Here is a 16,602-nt window from a genome sequence, read left to right as displayed (position 1 = left end):
CTGTAGACAGACAGAGAGGTAATCCATCCAGTGGTCATTCCCCGAACACCCACACACATGACTGGGCCACTAAAGTCACAAACCAGATACTTCCTTCAGGTCTCCCATATGGGTATAGGCATTCAAGCACTTAGGCCATTTTCTGCTGCTTTCTCAGGCACATTAGCAGGGAGCTGGATTTGAAGTTGAACAGGACCTGTCCTGTTGAACAATGGCTAAGTCCTCGCCTTCCATGTGCTGGGATCCCATATGGTTTGCCAGTTCATGTCCCTGCCCCTCCACTTCCCATCCAGCTCCCTGCTTGTGGCCTGGGAAAACAGTGGAGAACAGCCCAAAGCCTTTGGACCCTGCACCCATGTGGGACACCCAGAAGGAGCTCCTGACTCGTGGCTTTGGATTGACTCAGCTCTGGTCTTTGCAGTCACGTGGGGAGTGAATCATCAGACGGAAGATCTTCCTCTCTGTCTCTCCTCCTCTATGTATATCTGCCTTTCCAATAAAAATAAATGAATCTTTTAAAAAATGATAGAGTAAGAAATTCTAGGGCTGACATGCTGGCACATTGGGAAACACTGTTGCCTGGGCTGCCAGATTCACTTATGGGTGCTATTTTGTGTCTGGCTGCTCTACTTCCAATCCAGCTTCCTTGTTGATGGCCTAGGAAAGCAGTGAAGATGATCCAGTGGTTGAGCCTCTGCTACTCCTGGGGGGAGACGAGGATGAAGCTCCTGGCTCCTGGCTTTGGCCTGGCCCAACATGGGCCGTTGCAACCAGGCAGGGAGGCCACAGGTAAACAGCAGAGCTCTTTATGGGTGTGTATGTCTCTCCCTCTGACTCAAAATAAATGCATCTTTTTAAAAAATGGAATTCCACTAATGTTGATGCTATAAATGAAATATAACAGCTTGTAATTCTTACAAAGAACATGAGGTGGTGCTATTTTCTACCAATTCAGGTAAATTCGTACAACCCCCAAAAACTATTACTTGTTTTCTGTTGTATCCAAATCTGTTATTTTCACTGATAACACATAAGAAAATGCTGACAAGAAAAAAACCTAAAAATACTAAAACATAACATTCTAGCTATGAGAAAAAATATTAGTAACTATATTAGTAAAGTTACATTTTTATTGAAACATTGCAGTGAACATTTGATATACACATTTTGTATTAAAATTTAGGTGAGAATAATCACTAAATATTAATTTGCTACAGAGTTAGTTCCAGGAGAAATATGATCATCATCATTATTATTTTTATAAAAATATATCATATACTTCTTAGAAAACTATATATTTTTTTAAGATTTATTTTATTTTTATTACAAAGTCAGATACACTGAGAGGAGGAGAGACAGGAAGTGGAGCTCCCGGGATTAGAACCAGCAGCCATATGGGATCAAGGTGAGGACCTTAGCCACTAGGCCACACTGCCGAGCCCCAGAAAACTATATTGTTTTTAACAGGCTAAGACAAAAGGATGAAGAGAAAGTGACTAACATTTTGTTATTAAATACTATTTAAAAACAAAGTGTTAAACTGATCATTTGTAATGGGAAAAGTTGATATTGACTCCTACCTAATAATAGGCTAAATTGATCAATATCTTGAATGTGTAAAAACTGTTGAAATAAAATTATTTAGAATATTCACAAACATTAAAAAGCAGTGAAAGACTGAGTTAATGTTCTTATATTTGTAGTGCTATAGAAGTATATATTACACATATATGAATTACAACATTAACATGTATGCACGGTATATATTTTTATAATACATGTAATGTATAAGTGCATATAATTACAACAGATTAAATAGCAGGCATCTGTTGTGTATGCACATATATGCAGCATACATATACATATTATATAGTATAACACATACAAAACCATATATAATAATATTCTACTTAGTAGTCTGCATACAGAAAGTATTGTTATTTTTGTAGTTTGTAAGTCATGGGTTGGAGTTTCCCTAAGGCTAGTCACGACTGCCCTTAGCAATGAGGCTGAAGCTATTCTTTAGTAAAGAAAAATTCCCAACATTCCTTGTATATTATGGAATATAAGCATAAAAACAGTATTTTGGGTTTAAAAAGATAGTAATAAAATAGCAAAGTAACATATATATGGTCTATGGGTCTCCTGGCCCGGGACCCTGGGGCCCACCTACTATGTGAATGTCAGGTTTGTGAGCCCCAGGGGTGGGGGATCCGGCGATGTTTGGGACAACCAGCCCAGGTACAAGGATTCACCTGCAAGAACATGCCCTACTTAGTGAAAAAGGTAGAGCATGGACACAGGCCCTGTTGTGAACGGAGATTGTGGCAGCACATTTGGTGCTGTAGCAGAAGAACAGAACAGAACTAACTGGACAACTACCCCAAACAAACGATGACAGCAAAGAATCTCAGTGAATGGAGCCAATGGCCGTTGGCAGGGTGACGTCATCCTCAGACCAGTGAAATCGACAGCTTTTCAGAACTATCCAAGCCACTTGGACAGAACCCTCGGAATATGTACACACTGAGACTCTGGGTTGATATGAGGTGGCGGTTCCTCTTCCCTGGGTGCTGGGACGTGCGGAGAGTTGTGCGTGGTTCCCCCTTTGTGTCTCCCCTTTCCCCTCAGGAACAAATAGCAAATTTGGAAACAATGAATTCACCCAATTTTCCCTAAACCTCGATCCTTCCCACCCTGATCAACCATGTAATCATTACTTAAAAAATAAAATAAAAAACAGTTTATTTTTCTTTCTGTAATTCAACTCCTTTACCAATTGTGTGGCTTTATGCTTTACAATCTGACTTTTGCTTACCCCATCCCAATTATTTCCTAATTTTTTAAATTAAATTTTTATTTATGATTTACATACGAAGCAGGCACAAAGAGAAGGAGAGGGCAAAGAACACTCATGCACTGGTTCACTCCCCCTTTTCTCAGAATGCCTTGGATTGTGCTGAGGTCAGCAACAGGAGCTGGGAATTCAATCCAAGTGGGAGGAAGCCAATCACTATCCCATCACAGGTATTATCAAGGTCTGCTTTGGCAAGAAGAAGGAGCCAGCAACAAGGAGCAGAAATCTAAGCCAGGCACCTCAATGATGAATGTAAACACCTTAACCGTTGGGATGATTGCCTACCATCAATTGTGCAATTTCTGATAAGCTCCTCCTTCTCTGCCCAATTCCATACTTCTCTATGGCACTCAAAATTGAGGCACTCAAACTTGTTTAAAGTAGGTAGGAAGCATTTGTGGAAAATTAATAGTCCTTTAAGTTATTTCTTTTGCATATTCATAACCAAAGTTCTTAGAGTAATTATGAAATCCTACAAATAAATAATTTAAAAATTTAAAAATTAATTTTCATTTTACTTGGCAGACAGAGACACAGGGAGAAAAAGACTGAGGGACAGAAGAAGAGAGCTTTACATCCTCCGGTTTACTCATCAAATAGTCAAAACAGTCAGGACTCAGGCTCGGCAGTGTGGCCTAGTGGCTAAGGTCCTCGCCTTGATCCCATATGGCCGCTGGTTCTAATCCCGGGAGCTCCACTTCCTCTCTGTCTCTCCTCCTCTAAGTATATCTGACTTTGTAATAAAAATAAAATAAATCTTTAAAAAACAAACAAACAAAAAAAACCAGTCAGGACTCGGGTACAGGTCAATGCTAAAACCCCAGAACCCAGTCTGGGTCTTCCATGGGGGTGTCAGGGACAAACTACTTGGGTTATTAACCGCTGCCTCCTAATCTGTGCATTGACAGGAAAATGGATTGAAAGCAGAGCAGCTGGGACACAAATTAGGCACTTTGATATGCCACGCAGGCATTCCAAGAGACAGCTCAACTGTCACGTCACATGCATGCCCCAGAAATGTGCAAGACTCATGAAACTTTAAAAAGTACCTTCAAAGGAAAAGCAACTGAAGAGCTGAATTCTACTGAATAACAAAAAATAATTTCAATGCATCTAATAGCAAAAGTAAACAACAATGGGCAATATTAAGATCAGAAACAAGATATTAAGAAAGGTAAGAAAATTAGGGGTAGCATTTGCAAAAGACAATACTAAATTTTCTAAGTAGACTTTTAGCTAATTTCCAGTCATCATCAGCACCATTCCCTGTTCTTGATGTTTTCAATACAAAACTTAGTGTCTTATTAGACCATCGCTATGACCCACAGGCTAATGTTGGCATTGTCTATTAGATCTGCCTCTTCCTAAGACATTCAGGTAGTACCCTAACTTAAGCTAACATCACTTTATATACAGATAGCTGCATCAGCTTTCCATACAATTTGGGGTCTCCTTACACAACAGAATAGGGGAGTGATTTTCTTTCTTAAACTCTACTTTCATCAAGTCACTCCTATATAAAACTCTACAGTCATTTCTTAATTCAGTGCCCTTGGCACTGCTAAAGGTGCCATATTTTTTTGGAGTTTAAATCTTTCCAAAATAAATATCACTGTTCCCAATTTACGGATGAGGAAAGTGAAACAGAAGGGGTGTCCACTAAGCTAACAAAGTCCATACAGTTATTAAGTGACAAAGGTAAGACTGAAGCTCAGATCTGTCCCTATTCTTAACATACACAGCACCGCTTGACACAGAGTGATAGCTAACAAAAATAATAAGTAAATGAAATACAATGCTATATTACCTGGCATACGTACTATTAGTAGCCAATTAATGTAAAATCTCGTATCTTACCCCAAACAAAATGCTGGCATTTCTTACACACTTACTAAATATCTGTTGAACTAAAGAAATTATGCCAGTATAATTAATGAACAGAGAAAAGAATATTATGATTTGATATAACCCACATTGACTTTTACTTTTTCCTCTCTTCATAGCACTAAAATTGCTTATTTACACTTTTGCTGTAATTATTGAACTAAGTTAATTTCATTAGCATTCAATATAGTTGCAAATATAAAAAGGTTCTGTTGGTAGAAGAGAATATTGTTGGAACACTAAATATTGCGTGTGAACATGTTGGACATGTATACCAAATTGCTTAGGGTGTACAAATTCCTAAACAGTCTGAACAGAATTCCTTGGAGATCATGTTTTAAAATTTTAATATAGAACAAATGTCACTGTCTAGCAATTTAAAGATATAAGGGACTTCAGAGTTCAATAACAAACACAGAGTTGTTATTTGAAACAAAAATGTAGCTCTTGAGAACAATCAGTTCCGTTTTCTAACAGCAGTTAGAGTATGTGGTCATAACCATTTTTCCCCCTTTTACAGAGGTCTCCAGGTGCACATTTTTAATGTATCCTAGCAGTTTCCAGTTAATGTTTTATATTTCTGTAGCTATTATTTTCTGTTGAAAGAAAACTAGTAAAGGTTGATTCTAGAAAGGGAAAACAAAGGAAGAAGATCAATATTAACACTCTACAAATATTGACTTAGCAAAGTGACTTTCTTGTCTTTCTCTCATAGGAACTGATACTGAATAAATGACTTATTTACAAGAAACACCCGTGCAAAGTATCTGTTAAACAAAAAAGAATTTGTTTGCCAAGGCATCCAGTTAAATAATCTACTCATGTTAAAAATATAGGTGTCATCATTTTCAAATGAAAGACTTTGCAGTACATTCTTACTATTTTTTATTTTAAAAATGTTATGGCTGGGCCCGGCGGCACAGCCTAGCGGCTGGGGTCCTCGCCTTGAACGCACTGGGATCCCATATGGGTGCCAGTTCTAATCCTGGCAGCTCCACTTCCCATCCAGCTCCCTGCTTGTGGCCTGGGAAGGCAGTTGAGGACGGCCCAAGGCTTTGGACCCTGCACCCGCGTGGGAGACCTGGAAGAGGTTCCGGGTTCCCAGCTTCGGATCGGCGCGCATCGGCCCATTGCGGCTCACTTGGGGAGTGAATCATCGGCTGGAAAATCTTCCTGTCTGTCTCTCCTCCTCTCTGTATATCTGACTTTGTAATACAAAAATAAATAAATAAATAAATCTTAATAAAAAAAAAATGTTATGGCTGGCCACGAGTAGAAACGTTACATTTCACAGAAAAATCTCGAAGAACTACTTCACAAATTTAACCAATTCTGAGAAATACTGAATAAGTTACTAATGCACAATGTCAAAAAACTTTTTTTTAGAAAAAATCATATCTAGTAATTTTAAATACCATACCTTTAGTAAGCTTGGCTCAGTTAACTTTGGGTTTTGGTTACTATTAGCACTCATGGTAACTGTGAGAGAAACAGACGTTTTGAACTTTCTAGAGCTTGACAGTAAAGGATTCCTGGTGTCACCTGTAACAAATGGTCATTAATGGGTATTACGTCATGAGAAGTTTTCAGTAAGAGTTTGTTTTCAAAGTGTAGAATAAAAGCCCTGTTAACTTTGTTTTGTTTTTCCTGTTGAAATGAAGTTGGAAGTTTTCCTTACTTATCAGGCTTTAGTGATCCTTAATTTATGGCCCACTGATAAGATTCCTTGTTTCAAATGTCATCTTTCAGTGTGATGTGTTAATTTTATAAAATATAATGATCATAGCCAAATCAAGTTCCATAATAAAATTTTATTTCAATAAATTTTTATTGTTAGGAGTGTCTGGGTATGAAACAAAAGTTGGATTTCTGTGTGTTTTACCTCTGGTAAGTTGTGATAAAAGAAAAAGTTAATCTGACTATGACCCTTCACTCCTAATCAAGAAATTCTTAACGATAAGGGCAAATACCTTTGTTTGAGAATGACTCTGGATCCGTTTTTCTTAGGATTCTAGGCGAAGGCTTTGGTAGTGGGGATGCGTCCCTTTCAGGAGATCCTTCAACATGGCTGCCAAACTGTTGAGGCCTCAGTTTACTGTCAGCCTCCAGTTTCTCCAGCGTAGTCTTGAGACATTGCTCATTGGTTGTCATATATAATTTACAAAACTATAGGAAATAAAAAAGCAGTCCAGTGGGCAAAACATTCAATCGTACATTTGGGAGAAGGCAAATGCACATTAGTAGGCAAGGGGTAGACGGATAGATGGAATATATTTCCGAGTGAACCTGGTTACTCATTTTATTTTCTTGAATCAGACTGACCAGCCTCAAGTGACCTAGTGAAATGTAGCCATGATTCAATGAGGAGGTCATACTCCGAGTGAAATAAAATGGTTCATGAGGAGAGGTGATTTATTATTATTTTTTTACAAGGCATGTGTAGACTTGCATTTTTTGTAATTTTTATGACTCTTCCATGCCAGAAGAGGTTCATTTCTGAGGAGAGCCTCTGTGTGTGTAAAATAAATTCCAAATACCATGTATGCATTATATATAAGTAGTCAGCACCAATATTAAAAAGATGCACTCATATAAAAACATTTTGATGCTTATTAGCTGATTTAATGATTTTATGATGTATGAACATAACAAAACATTACACGAGTACTGTAAATACATTCTATTCACATTTGTCAACTATACCTTAATAATGATAGACAATCATTTTTAAAAATATTTCTCCTTCACAGTATGCAAGTTTGCTTGAATATGAGCTTATGTACCTTAACGTAGTCAAACTTTCCATCAGCATTTACATCTGCCAAATTAATTATGGCATTTACTTCTTCTCGAGTCATCTTTTCCCCTCTCTGAAAAAAAGCCAATGTTTATCATAAAGCAACATTATTAATCACTTCTTTAATTCATGGGGGTAGTATAATGAATTAAAATTTTCTACAAGTTTGATCATATGGTTTCATTAGAAATTAGAGCATTAAGCCAAGCAAGAATTAGACTGTTGGGGCTGGCATTTTGGCATAGCAGGATAAGATCCTTCTTAGGACGCCACTTGGAGCCCTGGTTCCTCTGCTTCTGAGTCAGGATTTACACTAAAATGCTTGGGAAGCAAAACGGTCCAAGTGTTTGCAGACACTAAAGAACTAAAAGCAGATGGAAGATCTATTTCTCCTTCTCTGTCATTCTGCATTTCAAGGAAATAAGATCTAGTTGTTTTCTTTTAATTATCCTGTTACGTAAGATTTGTTTTATTAAATTTTGTGTGAATGAACCTAACTTGTTTTCTACATTTTAACACTTTTATAGCAACAGTCAGAAGTAACTGCTACTGAATTTAAAGATATTTTCTAACATTACAACAAAAAACAGAACGCATTCCAAATTTCATCTATCCTTGTTTTCCTCTTTATTTAGTATATATGGACCTATCGCTGATTTTCAAAGAATTGCACGGGAGCACAAGAGGATTACAACTCAGGCTCAATTTTATACTTTATTTTTTATTTATAAAGCACATTTCATCCAAAAGGGTCCCTAACTACTTTATAAATAACATGTAGGTAATTCATTTCAGCTGTCAATGGAATAGCTATTTTTAGCATGGATTTCAGAAGTCAAAACTAGATTTTAAGTTGTTTTGCATTATCATTTAACAGTTTCTAAGATCTTACCTTTGTTAGAAATTTATAAAGGTCATCGTGTAAAATATAGCCATCATCATTTATATCTAATTGCCTAAATGATTTTAACAGTTCTGCTTTTGAAGTGGGTTTTTCCTTCCTTAAAATTATACAAAAATCATCAAAATTCAGTTTGGCTGTTTGAGGCGTCCAATATTTATTAATGGTCTTTTGCGATGGATTTCTTCCTGCATGTTGAAGAGCTGCCCGAGAAAACAGGTACTGTTATTGAAACATTTGGAATTGGTATTTAAATATATTTCTTCTAATTATTCTATATAGTACACAAACACACATACCAATAGTATTGCCTTTGTTGTTGTTAATTGTCAATAAATGCTTGACTTTCAGAAACAAAAATATACACATGACCAGCTACAGATTCTTAACTTACTAATGCCAGAATTAAGTAGATTTTCCCATTGTTGACAGTTTGATTTTCAACCTACATGGTTCCAATAACTGGTAACAGATAATAAACTTTTAGAGTTTTAGAGAAAAGAAATGGAAGATGACAATCTACTTAATTATATTGAGATCATATGAGTAACTGCAAAAGGAAAACAATTTTTATGAAATGAGGAAATAATTTGTTTCAGAATATTAATATCAAGAAGGCATATCTAAAATTTTATCATTTCCAACAGCAGACTTGCAATATTATATTATAAATATCAAATATATGAGCAAAAAGAAAATAATGTCTCTGCTGAAAATCAAGAATGTCAACTTTAGAGAAGATCATCACAGAAACACAAGGATGCAAACAGCTTTTCATTGTTAACCATTTCTTCCTATCTATGAAAGTTAAATTAATGAGCCAAGAAGCGTTTTGAATGATTACATTCAATATACACTACAATAGAATGGTTTTAAACAAGTGTAGTATTAACAGATGAACACAAATACCATGGTAATCTGAAATAAATCTTTGTATACTAAGATAAGCTATCTAAAATTAACTAATAAGTTTTACTAAGCATCATAGAAGGAATTAATAGAATCCTAAATAGTGTAACTGTCCAAAAGGATGCTGTAAAAGCCCATTATATAGAACTTTATGTTGGGTAATTACAACTACTGTAGATGGGAATTAACAAGAGCTGTGCATCACAAATTAGCAGTAAATATGCAGATGCACATGAAAGACATGACAGCCAACTCATACAAGTCAACAGAGGACTTCAAGTATCTCATTAAAAGATGGAAAGCAGGACAGTTTGAACAGCACTCCTGGTTAGGCTTTGCAGCAAGGTTCTACATTTGTGGGCACACGCTATGGTCTTAGGCAGTTAGTTCAGGATCATGAGTTTGGAATCCACCCTCCCCTCACCCCTGTCACACACACACACATCTATGCAATTCTTTCTGCCAACCTGTGAGTGAAATGTGCCCACCTATCATCACCTAGAACCTGAGGGGGGTGGTATTGCAATGTTGTAAAACCATTTCCCTCTCAAGCCCCTATAAAGGCCCATGACAGGGAGGGGCTTGGTCTCTTGGTCATGCGCTTCCATCATTCTGTGTTTTGACTAGGCCTCCCCAGTACCCACTTGCTCTCTGGCTTCCCATGGACAGATGCAGAGGGCAGTAGCCCCTGAACACGGCTCTCGTATGTCTGCATTCTGCACCCTCTGTTCACTGCTTTGGCAAGTCAGGGAAGATGCAAATGACAAAATATTTATTATTTCAATTTTGTGTACATCCAAGAGCTCCAGGAGTGGTAAGACCTAGCAGTACTGGAATGTGCACAGAGAAGCCAGGAAAAGGTGAATGAAGGCCTGCCGCTTTGTAAAGGCGTCCAGGTGGTTCACTGCATGTCCCGCAGGATAATTTATATTTCTGGGGAAGCTGGAACATAGGTCTTCACAGTAATGATCATTTGTTCCTCTCAGGGTTTCAGACTGTATCGCCATGGTGACTAATTTCTAGTGGGCACTGCCATCACCAAGCATGGTTAATGAAGACTCCTTAATTCATCCTAGAATTGTCTAGTGTGATCTCTCTCACACCCCACAACAATACTGAGGTAGGCATGATCAGCCAACAGACCTCAGAAATGATTTCTCACTTTTGGCATAGCAAAGCCAACAATTTTTCAGAACAATACAAACCACTCAAGTATCACCCTTGGAACATTCTTTCCACATCAGTCTCCAAGGCAACATCAAACACCATCTCTGTCCCTGAGTGCTCATGTAGTTTGACAGCAAGGAGCGATGCACTATCCCTGCCCACCCACTCAGACACGGCAGAAAAGACTAAAACTTTTGTCTCATCCACTTTCTCCCTTCATCCTGACCCTCTCCACACCAATCAGAGGCCCACACAGGTCTGCAACCCCCTCAACCATGTATTTAATATTCTAATTAATTTGTTAAAAAGGGGAAAAAAAAGAAATATCACCAAAGAAATAGTAATCAGATCAGGGTAACAAATACAGATATTTGTGAGTCAGTTATATTGAACAGTACTGTGCACAAGCATAAATAGAGTGATATTTTTTCTGATACAAATTCTTAACTCCAAAGAAGTTTTACACTCTAAAGAGGAAGTCTACATCTGAAATGTAAAACTGCTATTTGTGGTTATGACTTATGGTTGTGTAACATATTAGCAAATCTAGCAATAAAGAGAAATTTTCCAATCCAGATGATGCCAGTGAATTGAGTAGGTTAAACTTTGGCACAGAAATGGAAACAAGATAATCAGGAGGTAACTCGCCAAGTTAACAGACGTTACAGCTGTAGTAATGGCCATCTTCCTTTTATCTATAAAGCTTCTGTGGACATTCAGAGCACTGGAGATAGCATATTTTTTAATTCCCATAGGTTTATTTTACATACAAAAAGTCTAGATTACCAGACTAGAAACCAAAGATATGCAAATAGTCTAGTAAGGATTCTAGAGGAGTCTTTAATTAACACATTAACACAACCAGAGAAATGTCTTCTGTTTCATAACTCCATGCACAGCCATCTCCCACACTGTAAAAGCAGAGAATACAAGTAAAATTTAGATGACGCTGTAATTTGAAGGTTAAGAATCCATGCGAAAGAAAATGATATTTCTGGTCCCACTTGGGGAAAACAAGTGTGTAATTCTTTCCTATGAGTAGAACTTCAGAATGCATTTTTTTGTTGGCTTCAGTAACAAAGACAATATTGTTTTAAAAAATGTTTTAAATTATAAAAGGGCAACTTTCTCAGAAAAAAATTTCCTTATATCACAGCTCATACTCAATAAAAAGATATTCTTATATTTAAGTTGCTATAATTTAGTAACTACTAACTTCAATCTCAAAATTTAGAATTAGTTGGATTCTATTAAGTTTTATCATAGTTAAAACATATGTACCTGTACTTATATAAAAACTGACATACTGGATTTACTTTAAAGTTCAAAGTGAGTCTATATCTGTACTATTTATAAATGGAGAAAAAGTACCCTCTTCAGCAGTATATTATAATAAATTGACAAATAGAAAAGGAGCGTTAGAGTTCTGGTACTGGCACCGCTCCACTTAGCCTTAACATGGAAATGTCAGAGCACATGTGAAATGCATACCTGGCAGAAACAGAGCAAAGACAAAGTAGTTAAGAAAGAGACATCCCTGGTTCACATTACTCCTTTTAAACCAGATTACTGGGGAAAAAAATACAATGTTGCAGTTATACTGCGCCATAAACTTGAAAGTATATGTAACACTTAAGAGACACAGAAGGCATTGCTACCCTCTTAATTTCCTGACATCACTTTAGTAATATATACCCACTGACTCACAAACTAAATGCATAGCAACAGTATGCATGTTAACTTTTTAAAAACAAGATTACATATCTGAAAGGCAGGTTGATAGAGACAGAATGAAATCTTCCATCTGTGTGTGCACTGCCCCAAACAGTCCCAACAAGCAGAGCTGAGCTGTGCTGAAGCCAAGAGCCTGAAACTCCTTTCAGGCGCCCACATGTCTGAAAGGGAGCTGAGCACTTGGGCCGTCTTCCCTTGCTTTTCCAGGCACGTTAGCAGAGAGTCAGACTGGAAGCTGAGCAATCGGGACTCCAAACCACCAAGGCGATTTGGGATGCCAGCACTGTACAGAGCAAACTAAACTGCACAGTACCAGGCTGCATGGTAAACTTTTAAGCTTAACAGTTTCTTTGTGTCAGCCTGTTTCAAAAGAATAAAGAGAAAAATCTCGTTTTGCAAATAATGACAGTGGGTAGAAGATCTCTATGCCTTTCAAATGAAAAATTTTTTAAAATTATATTTGGGGGCCCGGCGGCATGGCCTAGTGGCTAAAGTCCTCGCCTTGAACGCACTGGGATCCCATATGGGCGCCGGTTCTAATCCTGGCAGCTCCACTTCCCATCCAGCTTCCTGCTTGTGGCCGAGGGGGGGGGGGGTTGGGGGGGGAGAAAGCAGTCGAGGACGGCCCAATGCTTTGGGACCCTGCACTCGTGTGGGAGACCTGGAAGAGGTTCCTGGTTCCCGGCTTCGGATCGGCGCGCATCAGCCGTTGCGGCTCACTTGGGGAGTGAATCATCAGACAGAAGATCTTCCTCTCTGTCTCTCCTCCTCTCCTCCTCCGGCTTTCCAATAATAATAATAAAATCTTTTAAAAAAATTATATTTGGGTTTCCATCTATATTAACATGTATTGAAATACTGATTGTATTAATATGTTTTGAGATATTGAAATAATGAAATATTACCACTTCAATTCAAAATTGACTATTTTACTATCTTTAAAATAATATAATCATGGTAAAAGTAAACGTGACTGGAAAAATGCTTTATTCATGTGTGTGTTTTCTCATGATTCTACAAGTATCTCTTATTTATGCATTAAATAAATGTGAATGCTTTCAATTCTCATATTCCCAATATGGATTTCCTCAAGGCATTGCTGTGGAAAGCTGTTGGAGCTTTGAGTTTAAGAAGCTATTTAGCTGGGAAAATGGCTCAGCTTCTCCCAGTGGCAGAGGATTACCCTTGATGAAACCAACAGGAGTGGTCAGTTACCTATCACTGCTGTTTACTTCTTTCTGGTGCCTCAACACTTCCTGACATTTGACACCTCCTGTAAGCACCAAATTCAGTGATGGGGGACATTTGTTACTAGAAGAGTTTAAAACTGGTGGTGGAGAGAAGCAGTAAGTGATTCCCCCAACCAAAACAAACAAAAAACCTCTGAAACAAATAATAACAAAAATATTTAAAAAAAAATCTCAGGACTCCTAACATTCACTTAAAAATTCACTTATCTCCAAATACTTTTACAATTATTCAACCCACTTTTTAATATGTCCTTTACATTTTCTTCAGAATCAGTAAAATCCAGACTATTGATTCAGAAGCTGTTAGTACTTAAATTCCATTATTGTGAATCTTAAAACACCAAAATGAGAATTTAGAAAAATTTTAAGTAGTAACTGATGAAAGCTTTATATATGTTTCCCAGCCTATAACCGTTAGAGATTTTATTTTCAAGTTCCTAAAATATGCAAGCATACAAAATGGCATAACAGCTTACTGTAGTTTCACCATACAACTTCAGAAAGTTGGGATAATTCAGTATTATAATGGTAATTACAGTTTTTCTGAATTACTTTCAACCAATAAGACAAAGGATTTAAATTCTAAAAGATTTTACCAGGCCTAGCAGCTAAAGTCCTCGCCTTGAACGCCCCGGGATCCCATATGGCCGCCAGTTCTAATTCTGCTGGCCCCACTTCCCATCCAGCTCCCTAACTGTGGCTTGGGAAAGCAGTCGAGGACGGCCCAGTGCATTGGGACACTGCACCCGCGTGGGAGACCTGGAAGAGGTTCCAGTTTCCTGGCTTCGGATTGGCGCGCACCGGCCGTTGTGGCTCACTTGGGGAGTGAATCATCGGATGGAAGATCTTCCTTTCTGTCTCTCCTCCTCTCTGTATATCTGACTTTGTAATAAAAATAAATAAATCTTTAAAAAAAAAAAGATTTTACCTAAGTATAGTTGCTCTTTAGAAACAATGTTTTCTAAGCTGCTTTTGAAGACAGTTAGGTAGGCAGCTCGGCAATTCATATAAAATAACTTCTCTTCAGTTAATGTATGTTTCTTTGTTCGAGCACTCTCTGAAGGCATTGGTTTCTGACTGGGAGAAGCAGCATCACTTCCAGGACCACTGGCCATCCTATTAGAAACAAACAAACTTGTTTTAGTATATGTGCTGCTAAAGCGAGCACAAAAAAAAAAAAAAAAAAAAAAGAAAGAAAATTTGTTTTAAGCTAATGTTAATCACCTAAAATGTAGATATCAACATGGCTTTCCAATGTTGGGAGCACAAGATATTTAAAATATTTTACACGTGGGAGAACAAGAATTATAACATATATATACGAAAAATACAGACATGAAAGCTTTTCCCCAGCTCTTGCTAGCTTGCCTTGAACCGAGGCAAATGTTCTATCGTTGGGAGAAAAGCAGCAAATAGCTGGTGGGTATTTTGGGCCTGGTTAATGCCAAATTTGTGTTAATAGACCAGTGTGTCAGCATAGTTGCCTATTCTTTTTTTTTTTTTAAGATATGTGGGGAAGGCAGGGAACACCAGGCTGGCACATACCACCCTGGCCCCTGGAGTGGCGGAGGGCTGCAGACTGCCTGGGAAAGGTCTGGGAACATGTTGGTGTGGAGAATGCTGACGGCATGTTTGAGAGAGGAGCAATGGCTTCTGGGCTCTTCCCCAGACTGGACCACTGCATCTGCAAGGAGGTGAGGAGCTGAGACAGGGTGATTTAGAGGGGAGAAACTGGAGGGCATGTCTGGGTCAGGTCAAGGCACTCACCCACCTGGGAGACCTGGGCTGGACTAAATAGCACCACTTGCCACCCACTGGTGTTCACAACAGCTGGGACTGGAGAGCATGCCTGGTTGGGATAGGCCACAGTGCCTGCCTGCTAGTGTCAGAACGGGAGATAGGCCATGTCAGCCTGGGCCACAGCACCCACCAGAATGTGAGCATACTTTGTGGGCTCATCTCTGTGTAACTGTAGCATCCTTTGGTCTATGCAGAGAGCTGGGGGTGGTAACTGCTGAGCCAGGCTGGACAGTGTGGAACTTACTTGATACTTATTAGCATTTGTGTGAACTAGGTCTGCAGAAAGCCAGGCTGCAGCTCCCACTGACAGGTGTAACAGCCAGGACAGGATATAGGCTGCACCCAGCTGGGTTAGGCTTCAATACCTGCCAGTGGGAGCTGAGACTGCGGGTGGGACATACCATGTTGGGTCCAAGCACTCACCACCATGTGCAAAATCCAAGGTGAGAACAGGCCTGGTAGGGGAACTTTAGGGATTCCCCTGCAGCTGTGGCTTCCAATGATAGGCATGAGAGCCAGGGCTGAGAGCAGGGCAGGCCAGGCCAGGCTGGGCTGTAACACTTGTTGGCATACTATTCGATTGGGTCTAGCGGTGGGTAAGGCTGGGCCAGTCCACGGCACACATTAGCATAAGTGAGAGCCACATGGGGTGCAGGCTGAACTAGGTTGGACCTCAACACTCATAAGCTCACATGAGGACTGGTTCTGGGAGTGGGCCAGGTTGGGCTAAGCTTCTGCACCTGCTAGTCAGAGATGAGCCTGGGGGTGGGCCAGTCTGGGCAGGAATGCATTACCCACCGGTGTGAGAGAGAGCCAGAACTGTGTGCCAAGACTGGCTGACAAGTCACACCAGGTTTTTCTGCAGTTCCCCTGGGAGGCACAAGATCCAGAACTGGGAGCAGATCTAGCAGGTGTACTGTGGGCATTCCTCAGCTGGGTTTCAGCTCCTGCTGGTGAGCAGAATCAGCTCTTCAGGGTGGCAGCACCTGCCACCATACATGTGGGCTGGGCCTGGGTGTGGGTCGGGCTGAGCTAAGCTGCAGCACCTATGGATGTGTATGAGACCCAGATGGGATGCGGGATGGATCAAACTAGGCCTTAGCACATACTGGTACGTGCAAAAACTGGGGCTAGGAGTAGCCCTGGTGGGAGTTACTGGGAGGTCATCCCATCTGTGCTGCAACATCTGCTGGTGTGCATGAAGACCAGGCCAGTGGTGGGCTGGCTGTACTGGGACACAGCACCCATCAGTTCCTGTGAGAGATGGGGCTAAGGGCAGAACACCAGGCAGCTGCATCTACTG

The 16,602-nt window shown here is 39.4% G+C and overlaps 1 protein-coding gene across 2 annotated transcripts in view; it reads right to left on the bottom strand.

Moving 5' to 3' along the window:
• The window catches only part of LOC101534633 (phosphoglucomutase-1), a 124,254-nt gene that overhangs the window by 106,159 nt on the left and 1,493 nt on the right, over positions 1–16,602 (bottom strand). For both annotated transcript variants that reach the window (XM_058657492.1, XM_058657486.1), the window contains exons 2-6: positions 14,428–14,615; positions 8,431–8,642; positions 7,525–7,611; positions 6,712–6,907; positions 6,162–6,283 (exon numbers count right to left, since the gene is read on the bottom strand). In XM_058657492.1, the coding sequence (XP_058513475.1) occupies positions 6,162–6,283; positions 6,712–6,907; positions 7,525–7,611; positions 8,431–8,642; positions 14,428–14,614 (804 nt within the window). In that variant the 5' untranslated portion in view covers position 14,615. The remainder of the gene's footprint in view (positions 1–6,161; positions 6,284–6,711; positions 6,908–7,524; positions 7,612–8,430; positions 8,643–14,427; positions 14,616–16,602) is intronic.

Source organism: Ochotona princeps, chromosome 2 (assembly GCF_030435755.1).
Source record: "Ochotona princeps isolate mOchPri1 chromosome 2, mOchPri1.hap1, whole genome shotgun sequence".
NCBI classification, from domain to species: Eukaryota; Metazoa; Chordata; class Mammalia; order Lagomorpha; family Ochotonidae; genus Ochotona; species Ochotona princeps.
The sequence above is the reverse complement of the archived record's forward strand: the minus strand, read 5'-3'. Positions and strand labels throughout refer to the sequence as shown.